General features: G+C 38.7%; 1 protein-coding gene across 1 annotated transcript in view; it reads right to left on the bottom strand.

The window, feature by feature from the left end:
- adamts6 (ADAM metallopeptidase with thrombospondin type 1 motif, 6) overlaps nucleotides 1-19,723 on the bottom strand; it is a 64,395-nt gene that overhangs the window by 31,571 nt on the left and 13,101 nt on the right. The window contains exons 7-10 of the mRNA XM_063014016.1: nucleotides 12,202-12,245; nucleotides 9,561-9,666; nucleotides 7,112-7,258; nucleotides 1,156-1,297 (exon numbers count right to left, since the gene is read on the bottom strand). Coding sequence (XP_062870086.1) covers nucleotides 1,156-1,297; nucleotides 7,112-7,258; nucleotides 9,561-9,666; nucleotides 12,202-12,245 — 439 coding nt within the window. The remainder of the gene's footprint in view (nucleotides 1-1,155; nucleotides 1,298-7,111; nucleotides 7,259-9,560; nucleotides 9,667-12,201; nucleotides 12,246-19,723) is intronic.

The raw sequence follows: 19,723 nt of genomic DNA, 5'->3' as shown, positions 1-19,723 counted from the left end.
CCAAAGTACAACATTAGAAATGTTACTAATTTAGTTAATTACCCACCTTGTTTGTTTATTACTAATTTTAACTACCTGATTTATCTTAGTCAGGGTAGTTTAGAAAACACAAACAAACAAATATGCAAAAATCACAAAAAGTACAATCTTTTTTTGCTTAAACTTTATCTGTTAGCTTATAAAGTAAATCTTTAATTATTAGCTACATGTAGTGATTAATGTTCATTTTCACTAGTAGGAATGCCAAACATGCCAATAAAAATTTGTTATGTAGAAGTTAACTTTATGAATCAGCCACATGTTTTATTTGGCTTTATGAATACTGACACAATAGCTACATGTTTATTTAAGATTTCATATATTTTACCTTATAAACTTATTTTATAATAGTAGTTCGGTTGGCAAAGCAGTAAAATATGCCAGCGCACTACTGCTGAGACCTCACATTCTGATCTCAGTCGCGCTATAGGCCGGTCGGGCTTCGGCTTAGACAGAATTGGTTATGACTGACCAGCGACAGATAAAAATAGAAAGGGTTTCATTAGGACATGGAGAATCCTATAAAAACACTTATGCTTGTGTTTTTAGATCCTAGGCAATAAGTAATCAAATCTGAATAAAGCTTAATAAGAGTAGAAAAAGAACTGCTAAACCACAATACCCAACATCACTTGTACATTGTTTTATGTGCGTCAGTACATAAAAAAGACTTTGTGTTGAAACACAAGATTCTGATTTAGATTTAGTTAAGGAAGCAAATATTTGACTCTGAAATACCATACATTTATGTGGTCAGGCATGTGTCTGTTGGCGCCATATGATACTGCTGACTATTGTTTCAGTGTCAGGGTTAATTTTTCTTGCACAAGATGCCATTATAGTAACTATGCTTGGCAGTCACAAAGCCAGTTCTTAAACCATCCCAACACTAACATACTGAAAGTACACTGTCTTTCATTGTTCTAAATCTGATGCATTGAATCACAGTTTTTTAGGAGCTTTAGCTATCTTTAAGTACTTGCTTGACTTCAAGAAAAAAAAAACTGAAATGACAAGTTTGAACTAATTATACACTGGAACAACAAAGCCAAGTATAAAATCAAGAAAAAACATTGTAATACTATTTAAAAGTGTGTTTGTGTGCGTCATTCTTACCACAAATTTGCACTGTTTGGAGGTGGCGCCATACTGGAAACGACACTGCTCATCAGCGTCATACACCTGCCCTGGAGCCACTGTGGGGTACAGGAAGTCTCGTTTCAGAGGTTCATTGTCCAGACACATCCCCCGACCTGAGCTGTCAAAAAAACAAACTTACAATAGAATTGGCTCTTGCATAGCATTTACCATTTTTCAGTCTGTTAATAGCACCAGGAATCTCTAAATGGAGACCTTTAGTCAACCATGGGGTTTAACTATCAGCCTCTTTCTTTAACAGGGTGAGTCATGGCTCACTGCTGTTAAAGCACCTTTAAGAATGAAACAGGAGCCAAGTGCGAATGCTTAAACAAAAGCCACTAACAAAAAGAGGACAATCGCAAATAAATAACATGGCAAAATTAATCAAAACAAAGTAACAAATAAAAGACATAAAAACATCCGCAGCCCACAACAGAAATAATGGATACAACAGGGATAGGGCAGAACTAAAAACCTGTTGTCAAAATATGATAGGCTGCTCCGTCTGTCTGCGACAACTCAGTTCTCTAAAAAAGCACCCACCAGCCAGCGTGCTCATAATGTGGATTTACGGGTGAAGTCTGCCTCAGAAAAGAGAGGTCACTCTGGGGCAATCCGCTCTCCCAGAGTGGATCGGTTGTGAGGCCCAAAACGCTGTGACACCGGGGTAAGTTCCAAAACAAACAGCACACTGGCATCAAACACTAAATGAAAACTGGACCAGACCAGGCAGCCTGGCACCATGGTTTCAGAGAAAAGCAAGCTTGCCAGACAGAGGAGCTGGCAAATCTGGACAAGAGAAACTGAGATTTGTAAAAGAACTTCTACCTGGAGCAATTGATTGTCAATCGTCTGCATGTCTCTGCCCCATTCTACCAGCCAAAATGGCAACACAGAAGGACAAAACTCTTAACATGACTCACTGCTGAATCTATTGCATTACACCTTCACTCCAATACCTGGGTAATTACTGAGTACCTTAGCCAAAAAATGTTCTGAGTTTGCTTTATTTATGCTTATAGAATTCTGTATATATGGCCAACAGGTCCTTAATGTCTAAATCACTGCCTTTTTCTAATATTTTTCCTTGCAGATATTTTTTCCTTCATTGTGCTAGTATTTTATTAATCTTGTGCTGTCCTGATGTTTTGATGTTTTAACCAATTTGTTCCAATAATGTTATGCCCATTTGACCTATTAAGCTGTATATGGTACCTGAGGTAATTTGGTAATCATGTTAGAATTCGATCTTGCCCTGATAGATTACCATTATATCACCAGTATATATGAAATGGGTTTGTCCTGTGTTTAGTCACATGAAGCAACAAGAAAACAGGAAATATGTAAAGCTACACATTAAAAAGCAAAGAAGAAGTCAATACATGAAGGAAGAACTGGCGGTGTTAGCTCAGCGGTTAAGGTACTGGACCATTAAACGCTGATTTAAACCCCATCATCTTCAAGTTGCTACTGCTGGGCCCCTTACTGTTTGTATTGTATTCCATCACAATTGTAAGTCGCTGTGGATAAAAGCGTCTGCTAAATGCAGTAAATGTAAAAATGACAGAGAGCATCTTTAAAACTCTGACATTTATACTTATATGGTGTTCTAGCCTCTTATGGAATCCTTTAAGGAACCAGTAAAGTAGTAAAAGAGAGTGAAAGATAGGATGTAAAGGGGGAAAAAATGCAGACGAGACCACAGGTCACATGGCCTTTGTTTAGTCTGCTTAGTCAGAAAGAAATATAGACACTACCCAAGAAATGCAAAAACAAGGAGTGTAGCTGTGTCTGCTGCTCAGAGACACATCAGAAAAATAAACACAGAGAAAGCTAAGGACAGGGTGCAGACTTTTTTTGGGGCTTGGCCATGCATCGCCTTTCTTAACATTAACATATGGAGTCCGTCTTAAACCACGCATGAACAGTTCAAATCTGCCCCTCTTACTTCAATCTGCTGTGTCTGCTAACAGTGAATCTTGTTAAAGTCCCTGACAAAAGTATTAATCCCCAACCATTTTTCACATAAATGAATGTATCAGTCTGGGATTTGTATCAGTTTGAATGGGAATATGACATTTTGAAAGTTAAAAACTAATTTTCTCAGTAAGGACAAAAAATACTAAAACATATTTGGCAATTTTCATCAGTTAACTGTCTTGTCGAAATATAAACATCCTTAAGCTTTTTAGCAGAGGGAAACATATTTTATCCAAGATCTTTTTGCACTGTGAACCACTGCAACTTGTTTTAGGAGTGTTCCAAGTGACATTTTGATAAGGAATTTCTTTCTTATTAGGGTCCTTTTTTTGCAACTCTTCCAAAAAGACCGTTTTGGTTTAAAGCCCTGGATTTAGTTAATCCATTTACATTGCCTTCAGTCACAGTGACTGACTTCTGCCATTCATTTTGTGACTGCTGGTTTCACAGCAGATGTTTTAACCAATTCTCTTTACTCTAAAAATCATCTAATAAATCTGTTGTATAAGCTCTACAATTATTTAAATACATTATCTTCTCCATCAGAACCCAGCGCTCACCTCTGCACTACTTGGACTGGGTGAGAAACCCTTATTAATGTCTGAAGCATTAAGGGAATGTAAGAAGCAGAACATGACAGCAATAAACAACACAAGCATGGAAATCTGGTTTGTGTTTAACATGCAAGAGGAAGCCTTAGATGAAACGGGAATCTCCCACTTCCCACCAGAATATTGAAAGTCTAATCTAATTTTAAACTAAACCAAATATATTAGAAAGAAAAGAAACACACACGTTTAGCCAGGGGGTGAGAGGAACAACCAATGCTGTATTTAGTTTCATTCCTTCATTTTTATTTATTTTTTCTTTGTTGTTGTCTTTGTAGATTAATCCTTTACTTTGGCTTTTACAAGATTCCTTCTGCTGGCTCAGACCACCTCAGATTTTTAATGTAGGATGAAAAGAAAGACAAAAAAAAGTAATTTTAAAAATAGAAACTATTATTGGAAATGGCAACAAAACTTGCTTCTAAATTCTACATGTATGAGCTTTTGGTAGTCAATATTTCGTCGGGCAGCACGGTGGCTCGGGAGGTAGCACTGTCACCTCATCATGACCCTGACCAGGATAAAGTGGTGGTAAAACAGACAATGAATGAATGAATAAATATTTTGTCTATTGCAAAGAGAACCTGAACCATAACTATACAAGGTTTTGACAAAAGCTCAGAAAGTCCAGTCTTCCATTAGTGGTTTTTCCAGTCTGTACACTGTGACACAACAAGCACAGTAAACACTGAATTGTAAACTACAACCCAAAATTTAGTGCATTAAAAGTTTCAAAAGCTTATTTATTCTAAAGTTAAGTAGTACGGGATGCACAAGCAAATCTGTTGAATCTAATCCAGCTCCACCACCGAAGCAATTTACTTGGCAAGAGGGAACAGTGACACTTCCAAAATCTGATAGACAAGGAGTGAGAGAAAACAGGGAGAGATGTTCTGATCACAGAGCAATGCAAGAGCTGTAAATATTAAATAATCACAACTACACAATGTACTGCCAAAGATTTGCTCTTGTGTAAGATTATCAGAGAAATTTCATTAGTCGTATTTTTAGTTAATAGTAAAAAACGAGGGTAAATTTACAATTTTAATAACAGATAGCATAATTTAATTTGTAGAAGAAATACAATGTGTCTCAGAGAGCTAGAGTTCTCTGTGTGTGTGTGTGTGTGTGTGTGTGTGTGTGTGTGTGTGTGTGTGTGTGTGTGTGAAAGAGAGAGTTTTAATGTAGGATATGGTGGTAAGATTAACCTTTATTTTCCCATGAGGTCGTTAAGCAAGAAACCTTACTGACATTTCTACCAATTCTACAGCCTTGTATCATGCAGATACTTACTAGATATGCAGTCTAGCAAAAAATTAGCACAAGGAAACATATGTAGGTTATGTTCATGTATGGTGGACAAAGATAATTGATACTAAGATGGATGCATGCATCAAAGTCTAAGAAAATAGTTCTTCCATTTTACTCGCTCAGCTGGGAGGTGAATCCCATCTGTGTCCACCAAAAACACAATTAAGTTAGTGCTGTCTGCTTTACCTCTCTGACTCATGCCTCTATATGAAGAGTCTGTATAACTGAAATAGGTTAGTGGAGCTATCCAAACATACAGTATCTAAGATTAGCAACATAAAACACTGTTGGAGAACCGAGCTTGATTTGGGTCATGTCTTGTCATTTGTTAATTTGTTTTTGTGATATTTTCATAATCCCACTCCCACAACATTGGTAAACTGGTAGATAAAGAACAAACAAAGAAGAAATGGCTGGGAAAACACAATATGGATGCATCTACAAAGACTTTTACTCATGAATCTACAAGTAATCACCCATAATCACAAAGTAAAACATGTTTTTAAAAAATCTTATTCACAAAAGTATTTAGACCCAGTATTTAATACTTGAAATGAATCCATTGGCAGCAATAAGAGCTGCAAAACATCTACACTGTGAGTCAAAAAAGGGGCCTCTGTACCCCTGCCCATAACTCTGGCAAATGTTCCTTTATGACCAGTGACTTCTGCTACTTACAATTGCATAAACAGATCGATTTTAAATTTGGTCATAAATTGACATTTGTCGCCCCAGTCTGATTTTGTGTGCTCTCTCAAGAAGGTTTTCTCCAAGGATGTTCCTGTATGTGGCTGCATTCAACTATTCCTTGATTCTTATCAGTCTCACTGTTCCTGCTATTGAGAAGCACCCCCATCGCATGATGCTACCACCACCATGGTTAACCGTATTAATGATTTTAGCCAGGTGATGTGCAGTTCCTGTGTTTTGTTCTCATCAGAACAAAGAATGTTGCAAGAGTCCTTTGCATGCCATTTAGCAACCTTTAAGCAGGCTGTCATATGCCCAAAAGTGTCTTCCATCTTGCCACTTTGCCATAAAGGCCTAATTTATTGAGTGCTGCAGAGAAGGTAGTTCTCCATCCAACAGGTTCTCCAATTTCTGCACAAGACTTTTAGACTGATTGTTGGTTCCGGTTTCACCTTCCTGACCAAGGCCCTTATTGACTGGATTCCTAAATTGGGCTGGATGGCCAATTTTAGGAAGAGTTATTCTTGTCTTCTTCTATTTCAAAATAATCAAAGTCTTAGATATTGTTTTATATATTTGCCCTAATCTATTACTTATTAGGATTTAATTGTGGAGATCCACAGACCAATCATTCCAAATGATGTCCAATCAGTTCAGATTTACAACCGATGTGGTTGTGTAATAAAACAGGTAAATCAAATAGAATGCACCTGACCACAATTTGAAATGCAAGGGTTCATTTGTGAATTAACTAAAAATTAAAAATGACATTGTTAATGTAATGCTGTGTTAGGTAATACAGTGTAGATTGATGGGGGAAATGGCATATATATTTATTCAAAATCAAACCCACTACATAATACAATGTGCAAAAAGTCAGGGGGTCTAAAAACTTTCTGAATCCACTGCAGATATGTACAAAGACACCAGTTTATACATTATGTAACTATTTTGCTGATGACTAAGAATGTCGGTGTAGCATGGGATTTGACTGTCGGCAAAAACAGTCCTTTGAGGAATAAAGAAAGTATTATTAAATATTAAATTATGGTTGCAGTGTACCAATTTCCAGCTGAGCTTTTTATTACACAAAAATGGCTACTCTTGTTCTGATTGATGGATAATAAAGAAATGCCACCTCTCCCACCCTAAGAGCTTTTAAATTGCTAATTGAATTATATAAAATGCTTGTTAATAGGGTTGAGTCGGGGCAGGTGTATTTGGAACAGGAAGTGCTCTAACAATAGTTAGTGTAGGATTGTGTGTTCAGAGAACCCAGACACAAAAACTGTCTTACAGTTTATATTTTCATGATTCATGAAATGAGGAGGTTTTGAACTTACTCTAGGAAGCTGGTGATGTAGTCCTTGCTGCAGGTGGACCAGGAGAATGGATTGGTGTTGGCTGTGATATGCGCGGCCATCAGTTTGGCTGTCTCATGCCCTTTGGTCCCACAGGCGTTCCCAATTCCATCGTGGTTCATGCCGAAGCTGTCAGTAAAACAATACATGGGCGGGGTCAGAGGCTTGGCTTACTCATGCTAATCATTGCTTCCCACTCTTCCCTCTCTCTACACAGCTTAACGTGACGACATGCTTGGGCAGCTCTTGGCAGACGCAGGATGTTCCTGCAGTGGTGGAGGACGTCTCCTTTGGCAAGGTTGTAAAGACAGGGCTTTTCGTGAGTCTGTAACAGCTGTATGCATAGGCCAGTAAGGTCAAAGGCCACAAGCTGTCTGGAGCTCTTAAGGAACGAGAAAGTCATAATCACCACTTTAGTGCTGACTTGTCAATCAATAATTACACGTTTAGACAGAGCTACAATCCGGGAGCACAGAGAGCGAGGGGGAAAAGGAACAGTTCTTTAATAGGTGCGCCAGTCAAGGCCTGTTAAACAAACCCACATTCAGACTCTCACTAGCAAAAATAAAAAGAAATTGGCTTGTAACAATGGAGCTTAGCTTTGTCTCTAAGAAACAATTTGCACTATCTTTAGCAACTATTCACTATCAAGGGATGCCAGAATAAGGAGAATTTTGTGACCACCGTGAAACATATTAAAAAAGACCTCACTAGTGGTGCAAGCATTCTGCGTAGCCTAATGAGGACTTTGTGAGCCCCAGGGGCTCTGAGACAGCCTTGACCAAATCATTAAAAACAACATTCACCACCAAGACAAATGACTGTAAAGAATCCTGGGACCGCCGAGTGCTTCTTAAAATGCTCAGTAGGGGGGCAGATATTAAAATGAGTAATATGGAATGTCAGAAACAAAGAGAGACTACAGTGCTCTTGCTTTTGCTCTTGATCAAGACTGTCGTATTTTAAAAGAAAAGTCTGATGAAATTTACACATTTTCCACTTACCTTAAATCAGCCGAGATATGTTTGTACTGAAAATAATGGAGCGCTATCCTACCCCGAATATTTTCCGTAAATACTGTATCCAACCACATACAGTTTAAAATAATGTCATGCAGACTTGATGTGGTTTAGGATGTATAAAAATAACTTAATATATATGAATATATCAAAAATATTAAATATTCCTTATAAAGGAAACAAGAATTTATAATTTTATGTCAGATGAATGAAATAAAAGTGAACGGGGAATATAAAGGATGTAGTATTTTAGAGCAGAGGTATTTTGTTAATACTTCCATGTCACAATTATTCAACCCCTACATAATATTTTCATTCTTTAATAGTGTCAATTTTCTTTTAAAGTGTGTGTAAGTTTTAACCTATACAGACAAAGATCATCACCAGTAAAAATGATTTAGTTGTGTGATCTTCTTGAACTTAATATCCTGTTATTCATTAAAATCTCAAAGCTCTGCAACAACTGCTTGAACACTGAAGAACATCAGTGACTGGTGACTGTCATAGATTTCCGTCACAGTCAGCTTACTTAAACCAAGCATGGCCATGCTGGAAGACAGAGTAATCAATCCATCAATCAATCAAATGATGCTTTTCTGAATATTTAGCTGGGATAACATGGATTATTAGACTCCACAAACTTGTGGAGTCCTTGCCATTATGAAAGCATAATGGGATCACAGTGGAAAATGCAAAATAGAGGCATTTTCACTAGTGGCTTTAGGTTTAATGTCTGACACCTCATTTATTGTTTCATTTATTGAGCAATTTATTATATTTTTAAACACTAGAGGAATTTATCCGACTAGAAGTTTCACAATGGCCCCAGAGTGTAATTAGTAGATGCTCAATTTGCCTGATGAGCTACAGTTTTAGTAACTTTACTAAATATTATTATTCTATTATTAAAGTATTAATTATATTATTGAAAATAATTAATGTATGAATTTATTTTTTAATCATTTAGATTGATAAGGTAAAAGTAAAAAATTTATCTATTTAATTAAATAATTATATTATTAATAATTACCAATTTTAAGTGCCAGATGTTAAATGTGTATATGTCAAATGATTAATTTCACTTTTAGATGCATTTAACATAAAAAAATAGATTATTAACAAAATATAATTTTTGCATGTAATTATCTTGTGCAAATGGACTCATTCAGACTTTAATAATTTATTTAATTTCTTTTTTTTTGGGAAACACTAGGCAGAAGGCAGGAATACCCTGGACAGAGCACCAATCTATCACAGGGAGTCGGCAATTTCCCCCCTCAGACATAGTCAATCATGTCTGTGTAGATGCTTAGCCAGCTGATAACACTTCTGAGATTCAAACTGAATCTCATCGGTGGTTGCTTGTGTAGTAGACCCCTGTGCCACCATATATTAATCACATCCTCACTCACTTGTGTCCAATCTCATGCGCGATGGTGAATGCTGAGCCCAGTCCGATGTCTTCATTTATACTGCAGCTTCGTTCTGGTTCACACATTCCAGCTACTGATGCCAATCCTGTCCACACAAAAGCAAAAACACAAAACAGTGAGGTCAGCTTCGAGGTCTGCACTTCAGCGTGATAAAAGCAAGATTTTTCTCAATAACCCCAGTGGTGTGGAGGTCGGATGTGGCGCAATAGCCTAAATGTTCCTGTCTCTTTTTTTTTTTTTACTAAAGCCGGAGCTGGAAAATGTCTAGACATGGGGTTAGATTTATTCAATCTACTTCTGGTAACAAGGGACCACATAGTAATGCAAGCCAAAGGTGAACATTCAGAAAAAAAATCCCCCTTTTGAGTCTGTTTTCAACAATTCATTACCAAGCCAAAATATTTTACATTTATTGTTCAATAAAAAGCATGTTATGTTATTCACACCAGCTAGTAGGCGAAGTAAAAACAAAGAAATAAAGATTTACAGCTGATGTTGAGCTTGAATGCACAACTCAAGTGCTTTGGCTTGATGAGAGGCTGTAACGTGGCTCATCAGCTGATTGAAATCGGCATTGAGTCATGTTAAGAGTCATGTCGCAGTGGGTTACCAATTGAAAAGTTGTGGGTTTAAATCCTGGCTCTGCCATGCAGCCACTGTTGGGTCCTTGAGCAAGACCATTAATCCTTTCGGCTCCAGGGAACAGTACAATAAATGTGCTTTCTAAATACATCATAATATTTCAAAGTTTGCAAAGACAACCTCTCAATAAACTGTCTAGGTGGACAGTGGTAGCCTAGTGGGTAGAAGGTCGAGGGTTTGTATGTTAGCTCTGCCACCCAGCCACTGTTGGACCCTTGACCAAGGACCTCAATCCTCTCGGCTCCAGGGGCGCCATACAGTGGCTGACCCTGCGCTCTGACCCAGCTTCCAAACAAGCTGGGATATGCAAAAAAAGAATTCCGTTGTACTCTACAACTGTATATGTATATATGACAAATAAAGGCTTTTTATTTAACTTCATTCTAAAGTAGTTAATGTAATCGGCACCCAATCAGGATGCTGCGTTCTCAAATGTACAATCTACACCAAGATAAAAAAAAACCTGTTGACTAAAACCTGTATGTATAAGCACTTCTCTATATTAGGAAAGTTACAGAGAGATTTAACATGGCAGAAGTAAGACAGTTTTTGATATAGAGAATAATCAATAGGATAATGAGTTGTTTTACTGCTTATCTGGTGCTCATGCAGCCTGAGTGTAAATTCTCTCAACTCACAGTCATCGAATAAGGATGGTGAAAAAACAAGCATTTCCAAAATCCAGGTGTCTGGCCTCTCCTCCCCTTGGCTGTTGTACTTGTCATTCGCTCAGAGCATTTCTCTCCAGATTACATCTACAGGTGTGTGCGCAGAGGAAAAGCTCTTAAGCTAGCCGAGAGGACCCTGCTTAACAAGAAGCCAAAAGCCTGGGGCAAGATCAAAACTATTCTTGCTGGTGTACTCAAGGCCCCTTAATACCTTTGTGGGAGCTCTTTTATCCTGCACATGTGGGTCATTTTCATTTTGCTCTGTGAGCTCAACACCAGGACCTGAAAAGGTCAGAACAACCTGGTTGGTAAAAAGGCCACCAGATATGATGCAGTGTGGAGAGGTGTGTGCTGGACATGGTTAATCAGGAATCATAACTCCATCTGAGGAATTCTCGACTCTTTATGTTCTTTCTACTGTGTTAGGCACAATAGGTAAGAAATCGGAGTTGAAGCAGAAAGATTCTCAGATCCTGAAGGTACTTCTCTGTATTTCTAGCTGACATAAAAGCACTGCCTGACACAATGAAGTTTTCTAAGCGGATGGACGTAGAGGTATTATCTTTGCCTAATCCCAGTGACCCCCAGAGGGCAGGAGGCTGACCCTGGCCCATGATCCCTACAATCCTCTTGGAAGGGGAAGGTGGAAAAGAAGGGCAGGAGCAGGAGGGGAGGTGCTGGGGGAAGGGAAGGACTTTAGTGAGGAAGTCAAGCAGATGCCAGGGCAATTAAAGGGACTGAGGGAATGTGACGAATGCGGTCAATCTGTCAAACCACCCCTGGAGTCATGATATTACTCCTGAAATATACTGTTGTGCCTGGAGGGCCATGCAGAGATAAGATGGTGCTTTGACACTCCCACAGTACATATATGAAAAAGAAAATGCTCAACCCGCTCTTTGAAATTTTGCGCATTACAATTCTTTTTTTCCCTTGCTCTTCTTTTGCTTTCTATATCTGCTTCTTCTTTTCTTTTCTTTTTGTGCACCCAGGGGAGGAGTAAACACCTCCGGCTCGAGGCAGATAGAAGGGGGAAAGTTTGGAGGCGAAACAGGAGACAGGAGAGAGTGTAGAAAGAGACAGGCTGAGTGCCATGTTTGGACCGAGTCTCGGCCAAGCCAGCAATCTGCACGCCAGCAGAGACACAGCAAGCCCTTTCCTAACCACCGTACAGGACTATTCCATATGTAAGATAGACAAACACAAAATTCTTTCACATGGCGTTTGGCAACATTGTCCTAAATAAGGATTAAGGCAGCACATGGGAATTAAGTTTTGGTCAGAAGTAAGAAAGGGTTTAAACCACTTACCAAGTGTACCACAGGGCTTGTTTTTATAGGTGCAGATGTCATACCTGTAGAGAGCCAAAAAATGTTGAGTCAATTCACTCATATCAGGATTAGATGTGATTAGATTAATTTTCCCCCATTAGAATCACTTAAATGACTAGAAGGTCTCATGAATATTGAAAAATCTATTCTTCACACACATATGTTGTTACTGTACAGCACATGTGTGGTACACCTAGAAAGCTCTGGGCATTTACATTTCAATATAAATGTTTTTCTGCAAAACAAAGTCCATTGTGCACCTGAATACAGCACCAGATTGACGTATAAGAACAATACGTGTATGGCAAAGGCCTGTAAATTTGTATGTACAGTGTATCACAAAAGTGAGTACACCCCTCACATTTCTGCAGATTTTTAAGTATATCTTTTCATGGGACAACACTGACAAAATGACACTTTGACACAATTAAAAGTAGTCTGTGTGCAGCTTATATAACAGTGTAAATTTATTCTTCCCTCAAAATAACTGAATATACAGCCATTAATGTCTAAACCACCGGCAACAAAAGTGAGTACACCCCTTAGTGAAAGTTCCTGAAGTGTCAATATTTTGTGTGGCCACCATTATTTCCCAGAACTGCCTTAACTCTCCTGGGCATGGAGTTTACCAGAGCTTCACAGGTTGCCACTGGAATGCTTTTCCACTCCTCCATGACGACATCACGGAGCTGGCGGATATTCGAGACTTTGCACTCCTCCACCTTCCGCTTGAGGATGCCCCAAAGATGTTCTATTGGGTTTAGGTCTGGAGACATGCTTGGCCAGTCCATCACCTTTACCCTCAGCCTCTTCAATAAAGCAGTGGTCGTCTTAGAGGTGTGTTTGGGGTCATTATCATGCTGGAACACTGCCCTGCGACCCAGTTTCCGGAGGGAGGGGATCATGCTCTGCTTCAGTATTTCACAGTACATATTGGAGTTCATGTGTCCCTCAATGAAATGTAACTCCCCAACACCTGCTGCACTCATGCAGCCCCAGACCATGGCATTCCCACCACCATGCTTGACTGTAGGCATGACACACTTATCTTTGTACTCCTCACCTGATTGCCGCCACACATGCTTGAGACCATCTGAACCAAACAAATTAATCTTGGTCTCATCAGACCATAGGACATGGTTCCAGTAATCCATGTCCTTTGTTGACATGTCTTCAGCAAACTGTTTGCGGGCTTTCTTGTGTAGAGACTTCAGAAGAGGCTTCCTTCTGGGGTGACAGCCATGCAGACCAATTTGATGTAGTGTGCGGCGTATGGTCTGAGCACTGACAGGCTGACCCCCCACCTTTTCAATCTCTGCAGCAATGCTGACAGCACTCCTGCGCCTATCTTTCAAAGACAGCAGTTGGATGTGACGCTGAGCACGTGCACTCAGCTTCTTTGGACGACCAACGCGAGGTCTGTTCTGAGTGGACCCTGCTCTTTTAAAACGCTGGATGATCTTGGCCACTGTGCTGCAGCTCAGTTTCAGGGTGTTGGCAATCTTCTTGTAGCCTTGGCCATCTTCATGTAGCGCAACAATTCGTCTTTTAAGATCCTCAGAGAGTTATTTGCCATGAGGTGCCATGTTGGAACTTTCAGTGACCAGTATGAGAGAGTGTGAGAGCTGTACTACTAAATTGAACACACCTGCTCCCTATGCACACCTGAGACCTAGTAACACTAACAAATCACATGATATTTTGGAGGGAAAATGACAAGCAGTGCTCAATTTGGACATTTAGGGGTGTAGTCTCTTAGGGGTGTACTCACTTTTGTTGCCAGTGGTTTAGACATTAATGGCTGTATATTGAGTTATTTTGAGGGAAGAATAAATTTACACTGTTATATAAGCTGCACACAGACTACTTTTCATTGTGTCAAAGTGTCATTTTGTCAGTGTTGTCCCATGAAAAGATATACTTAAATATCTGCAGAAATGTGAGGGGTGTACTCACTTTTGTGATACACTGTATAGCAATTATACATAAAATACTAAGCAGTTATTGTATAATACAAGAAAAATGCATTAGAGGCTTCAGAGGTGAAAATGAACTTGTTTTACTAATCCAGAAGATAAAAGAAATATGAGAGTTGGCATTTCTTCAGTAGTTATACAGTAATATGAGACTAAGAAGGAGTAGAAACATCTTTCCCTTTCTAAACTGCTGTCATGTCCTTTATCTGTAAAGAAAATATTCCCATAGATCCATGAGCTCAATTAATGTAACAGTGTTTTACAAACAGGAGGTCATGGCAGGTCCAGTTCCCCCAGGAAACACTGGGCGCGTGGAAGAAATACCCTGGATAGGGAGCCAATCTATCAAGTTAAAATACTCATCCCCACATTTAAAGCACTGTATATATTTGCCCCCCATTAGCTTTCTAATCTTTTAGTCTTGTACACACCATCCTGTTTACTGAGATCTTCTGATGCAGACCTACTTACCTTTTCTCTTACTAAATTATCTACTTTTGGTGCCAGATCTTTGAATTCTGAATTCATTACCTCAGCACCTCAGAGGTTGTACAAGTCTTTCCTCCTTTAAATCGAAACTTAAGACACATCAGTTCACTCAGAGCTTCTCCACAGGACTGTCACTCGATCAATTCCACTGCTATTAATTGTTATTGAATAATTATTGCTATTGTCTTCTACTGTGCTTTTATATCTATTTATATATTATATTTCTGTAATGCAACCTTGAGTCTATAAAAGGCACTCTGGAAATGATAAACATCATTATTATTTTTATTATTATTCAATCTGGATGGTGCTAAGGTAGATCTGTTCATATATTTAATATATTAGTGTTTTCACTTTTTTACACTTTGCCACTTATTTTGCAGTCTTCGTAGAAAAGTAGGGTTTGCCATCAGATAAAAATAAACTTATGATACTCAGAAATATGTATTGCTTTGTTATATGTGAAAAAAAAAATCAGAACATATAATATCTTGTTGCCAAGCCACATCATTATTTACAGAAACCCTTATCCAAAATGTCTATCATACAATAACTTTACTACTGTTAAAATTTCTTTTAACCTAATGAGGCTGTATTGTTCAAATCAATAATATTTCTTTTTAAACCCTACACATTGCAGCCTGCCATTGTTTACGGGCTGTAAATTATATAAAACTAATACGGAAAGCCACAAGCAGCTTTAGCAATGAAATATCAAATCCATATCACTCGTCTGGAGCGCTCCTCATCCTGCTGATAGATAGAATTGCGCACCAAATAGAACTGCCAAGTTACAACCGACAAAGTCCATACAATGCATTTCCATTCAAGCATTATTAGCTTCATTTCACTGTCATCATCCACCAAGACTTACTGGTGGTTTGGCCTGCATGCTCTGGACCACTTTTATTTTGTTACACAAACCGCTTTGCCTTTTTTCAACTGGACTTGTCAACGGTTTGGCAGACAGCTTTGACGGCAGAGCTGTGCGAAAGAATGCCAGATGTTTTCTCATTCCCCAAACGGTGCGTTTAACACCTCCTAAGAAGCAGTCGGGTCTGATGCCGTTGCCGAGTCCAGGCAGAGGCAGACAGCCAGGCTTTGTTTGACGTCGTCCACAGCGCAGAGCAAAGGCACAGAGACTAATCTGGAATGAATTAAACAATCCAAGATGTTCGGGGTTTCATACTGAGGAGTCAGCGGCAGAAAGTATGTGCTATGGACATATTTAATCAGTTGGACAAGTGGATCATCCCCTTCTGTGTCCTGAATTCTGGACTAAAAGCGTAAATGTAAAAAGCAGATGTAAGATAAATGTAAATATATATTTATCCTTAAATAGTGGCACCAAAACACGTACTCAATAATCAAGATGAGTATGTTTAAGTCCAGAAGTCCAAAAAAGCATAACCAACTCTGCCTTATATAAAGTTCCACCCGTGGGCGCCCAGGTGGTGCAGTAGGATATCACACCAGTTTCTGGACTCCTCGGTTCGAAACTCGGTGTTGCCTCCGGTTGGCTGGGCGCCATCTAGCGGGCATAATTGGCAGTGCCTGCAGTTCCACCCGTGAACTTAAGTGTCCTTTACACAAGCTGATCTGCTGAATGATGCTGTATGAAAAAAAGGGGATGACTGCCTATACTAGTCTCAGAAAAAGTCAGCATTCGCCCTCTTAGGTTAGCAAATCATAAGCTAGAAGAGTATCGTCTAGTGGCTGGGAGCAACAACTTAATTGGAGTAAAGATTTATTTGAGTTCATTTGACAGTAAACTTATCCAGAGCAATATCCAGTGCAAAGAATGGTGGTTAGAGAACCAGTGCCGCAAAATAAGAATAAACAACAAGTCTTGAGGATCTCGGTTCTACCCACATCTCTTGTCACTGTCTGTAAGAAGTTCCTCATGTTCTCTCCGTGTACACACAGGTTTCCTCTGGGTCCTCCCTTTTTCTTGCAGAAAATGGATTGTCTACTCTGAATTGCCCTAAGTTATGAGTGAGCACTAAGAGTGGTTAATGCGAATGGATGAAAACTGCAAAAAGCTCTGGCTTTTAAAGACACCAGGGTATATACGTATGTATAAACTGTGTGAATGCATTAAAAACTATTTACATAAAGCTTGATATTAACAAAACGTCCAACTTAAAAGGTGCTTTTTACATACAGTGAATAGCCAAGTACTGCAAGTATTGCAAATGCTACTAATGTTATGTGTAAATCTTCAAAAATAACACACAGTTTATTACAACTACACATAATGGTGCACAATTGCTGCTTTGCTTAGCTCTGTCGGAGGACTCGGTGAACCTTTGATGACCATGGCACTGGCTCTGTGTGTGGTCATGCACTATTTTGACTCCCTTTTAAAACTGGAACATTTCCTCAAGGTTCTTTCACTGCGTGTCTCTCAGGATTAACACCGGTCACTGCAGCTGGAACCCTGTGTCAAACAGTGTTTGCTTTCTTCTTTCAAGTCCTTGTATGATTGTTTATTTATTCAGTTATTTTACCTTTAAGGGTTTTTGCCTTTCTTGTTTAAGTTTTGGTTTGTGATGTTCACCTTAGTAAACCTTAGTTTATGTTCACCTTAGTAATGCACATCCCAGTTGTCCCAAATCTACATTGTTTCTACTGTTCTGCTCTGATTCCTTATTTTATCTGTTCCTAGAACAAATTAACTCACATTAATAGTGAATTCTCCACTATTACTACATGGAACAATGTATTTGTACAGATCAACATGGAATAAGAGTGTGCATTTTTTTCTTAACCTGACTGGCCATGGATAAATAAAAACAATTTTTAGATTTGACCAACTATAAGAGCAAATGCAGAAAAAAAAGATATTTTTAAAGCTGTATTGTTTCTTTTATGCTTCATCTGTGCTGGAATGTTTTCTTTTTACCAAAAGACCTGGTACTTTGTGCAGTAGGAAAAGTCTGATAACAAGCAGAGCAATTTGTCAAACTTTAGAATAATCAATATCATTATTCATTTTTTTTATTAAATTAGATATAGCAAGGCCATGAATGCAAAGCCAAATGTTTAAGCCTTGCTTCTTGCTTCTCTATAAATAATGTATGCACTGTACCACTAATCCAATAAGAACCACCGAGCATGCATGCACTAAGTAAGGAAGGACAAGGTCTCTGCCTTGAAAACACATTCATTTATGTTTAATAGCAGTGACCAATCCAATCATAAATGGGCTTTCAACCTATTAAAAAAAAACCAAGGATGCTAAAAATTGAATTCCTGAAATGCATGAAAGGCGTCCAAAAGCTTGAGGTACAGTCTCACGGACAATCTCAAGGAGCTCAGTCTTGTTTTGCCATCTATTTATTTTGAATTAGTTACTTTAATTTCTCTGTGTGGTTTGAGGTTCAAACAGCAGTATCACATCGCTCATGCCATGTGCATTCTACAGGGAAATAAATCAGAGCGTGACCAGAAGGGTCAGAAAAAGACACGGTGGCAAAATGCATCACCACAAAGTCCATCTCTCGATTTCAATGCTAGTGCCAGCGGTATCCAACACAGCTGCAGAAGCAGAACTATTCACCATGGTAAAATACATCCTGCAAGTGGCCACAACAGTGACGTGTACGTGTCAACAAAACAGTAAAACTGCTCCCGAAGTATTCCTGTTAATAACCTGACTGCATTTATTTATAGCTGTACACACAGTTTTATTCAGATGGCCATAATTATTTTTATGTTGATTTTTATGTCTATTTTTATTTTTATGTCTACATGCATCTTGCAGGTGCATACAATCTAGCATACAGCCTTGCAATGCCCATTTAAACATATTGGAGAGGTAACAGAATATGACAGCACTGGCTACCACAGTAACCACTGTAAAGTTCCAGCCTTGTGGCAACAGTTTAGAAAATATTCCATCCTGTCTTTACCAGACTCTGTCCCTGTGCACAACGATTGGCTGAGTTTGGTGTAAAATATCAAGTTTGGTGTATAATACTTGTGTTGGAATAAAAACTTGCAGTTAAGTTGTTTGAAATTTAGAATGGTGGAGGTCTCCAATTAGGTCCTTGACGGACCCCCAACTTACATAAGAGCCAATATACATACTAATTTAATTAGCACCAGTATTAGGGAATAACCTCAGCATTTCTCAGTAGCAAGAGGGCATCACAGGACATGAGGAAACATAAGACACCACTTTTTTGAGTAATTGCCCCTTTAAGCTAAATGACAATTTTTGCCACTTTTAGAAGCAACAACTGTTTTTCTTAGTTTTGTGAAGAAATATAAGTAATACAAGTATTTTTCTTCTAGAATATTCTGCAATGGTCTTAACAGACCCACTGGTCAATCAGCACTTTCTGGACCCTGCATTAGAGTTTGAAAAACACACACACAGCATCTCCAGACTGAAATTTCCTCTAGTTCATGAGCTTTTTCTTGGCATGAGCTCCGGCACCATCTCACCTGAACCTTAGCTCATTTGTTTGAACCTGGTCTCAGGCAAAGAGAACATCTCTCATCCAGCGCGATGGTTACTAATCCAAAGAATACATGTCAGTGGGGCTGTAAAAGTCAAGGAGGGAAACAACATTACTTGTCGAGACTCCAATGCAAGCCATAACTGGTAACTAGAGAATAATACTTTATGGAATAGGCTTTGAACAGGACAAGAGACTGTGTCTAAAATAATTCCTGATTTCAGCTAATTCAATTTGAATTCTATGATCACACTTTATGAAATCATAAGATAATGCATTATTGAATGTCACAGTCCTATAAGATTTCTTCATCTGTCTGAAGAGAAGTTCTAGGGTTTACTTGTCAGAGTACAAACTGGACATGATTTGACTTATCTAAACAGTGGCCAGACATCTAAAAACGTTTAGTAAATATTCATTCATTGTCTGTTTTACCACCACTTTATCCTGGCCAGGGATCCATGAAGTGAAAAGCAGAAAACGCCCTGGACAGGTCACCACTCCATCACAGGGCACACACTCACACACCAACTTTTATTAGCGTCAATTGGCCTGACTGCATATTTTTGG

The sequence above is a fragment of the Trichomycterus rosablanca genome, chromosome 18, assembly GCF_030014385.1.
Source record: "Trichomycterus rosablanca isolate fTriRos1 chromosome 18, fTriRos1.hap1, whole genome shotgun sequence".
NCBI lineage: Eukaryota > Metazoa > Chordata > Actinopteri > Siluriformes > Trichomycteridae > Trichomycterus > Trichomycterus rosablanca.
The sequence above is the reverse complement of the archived record's forward strand: the minus strand, read 5'-3'. Positions and strand labels throughout refer to the sequence as shown.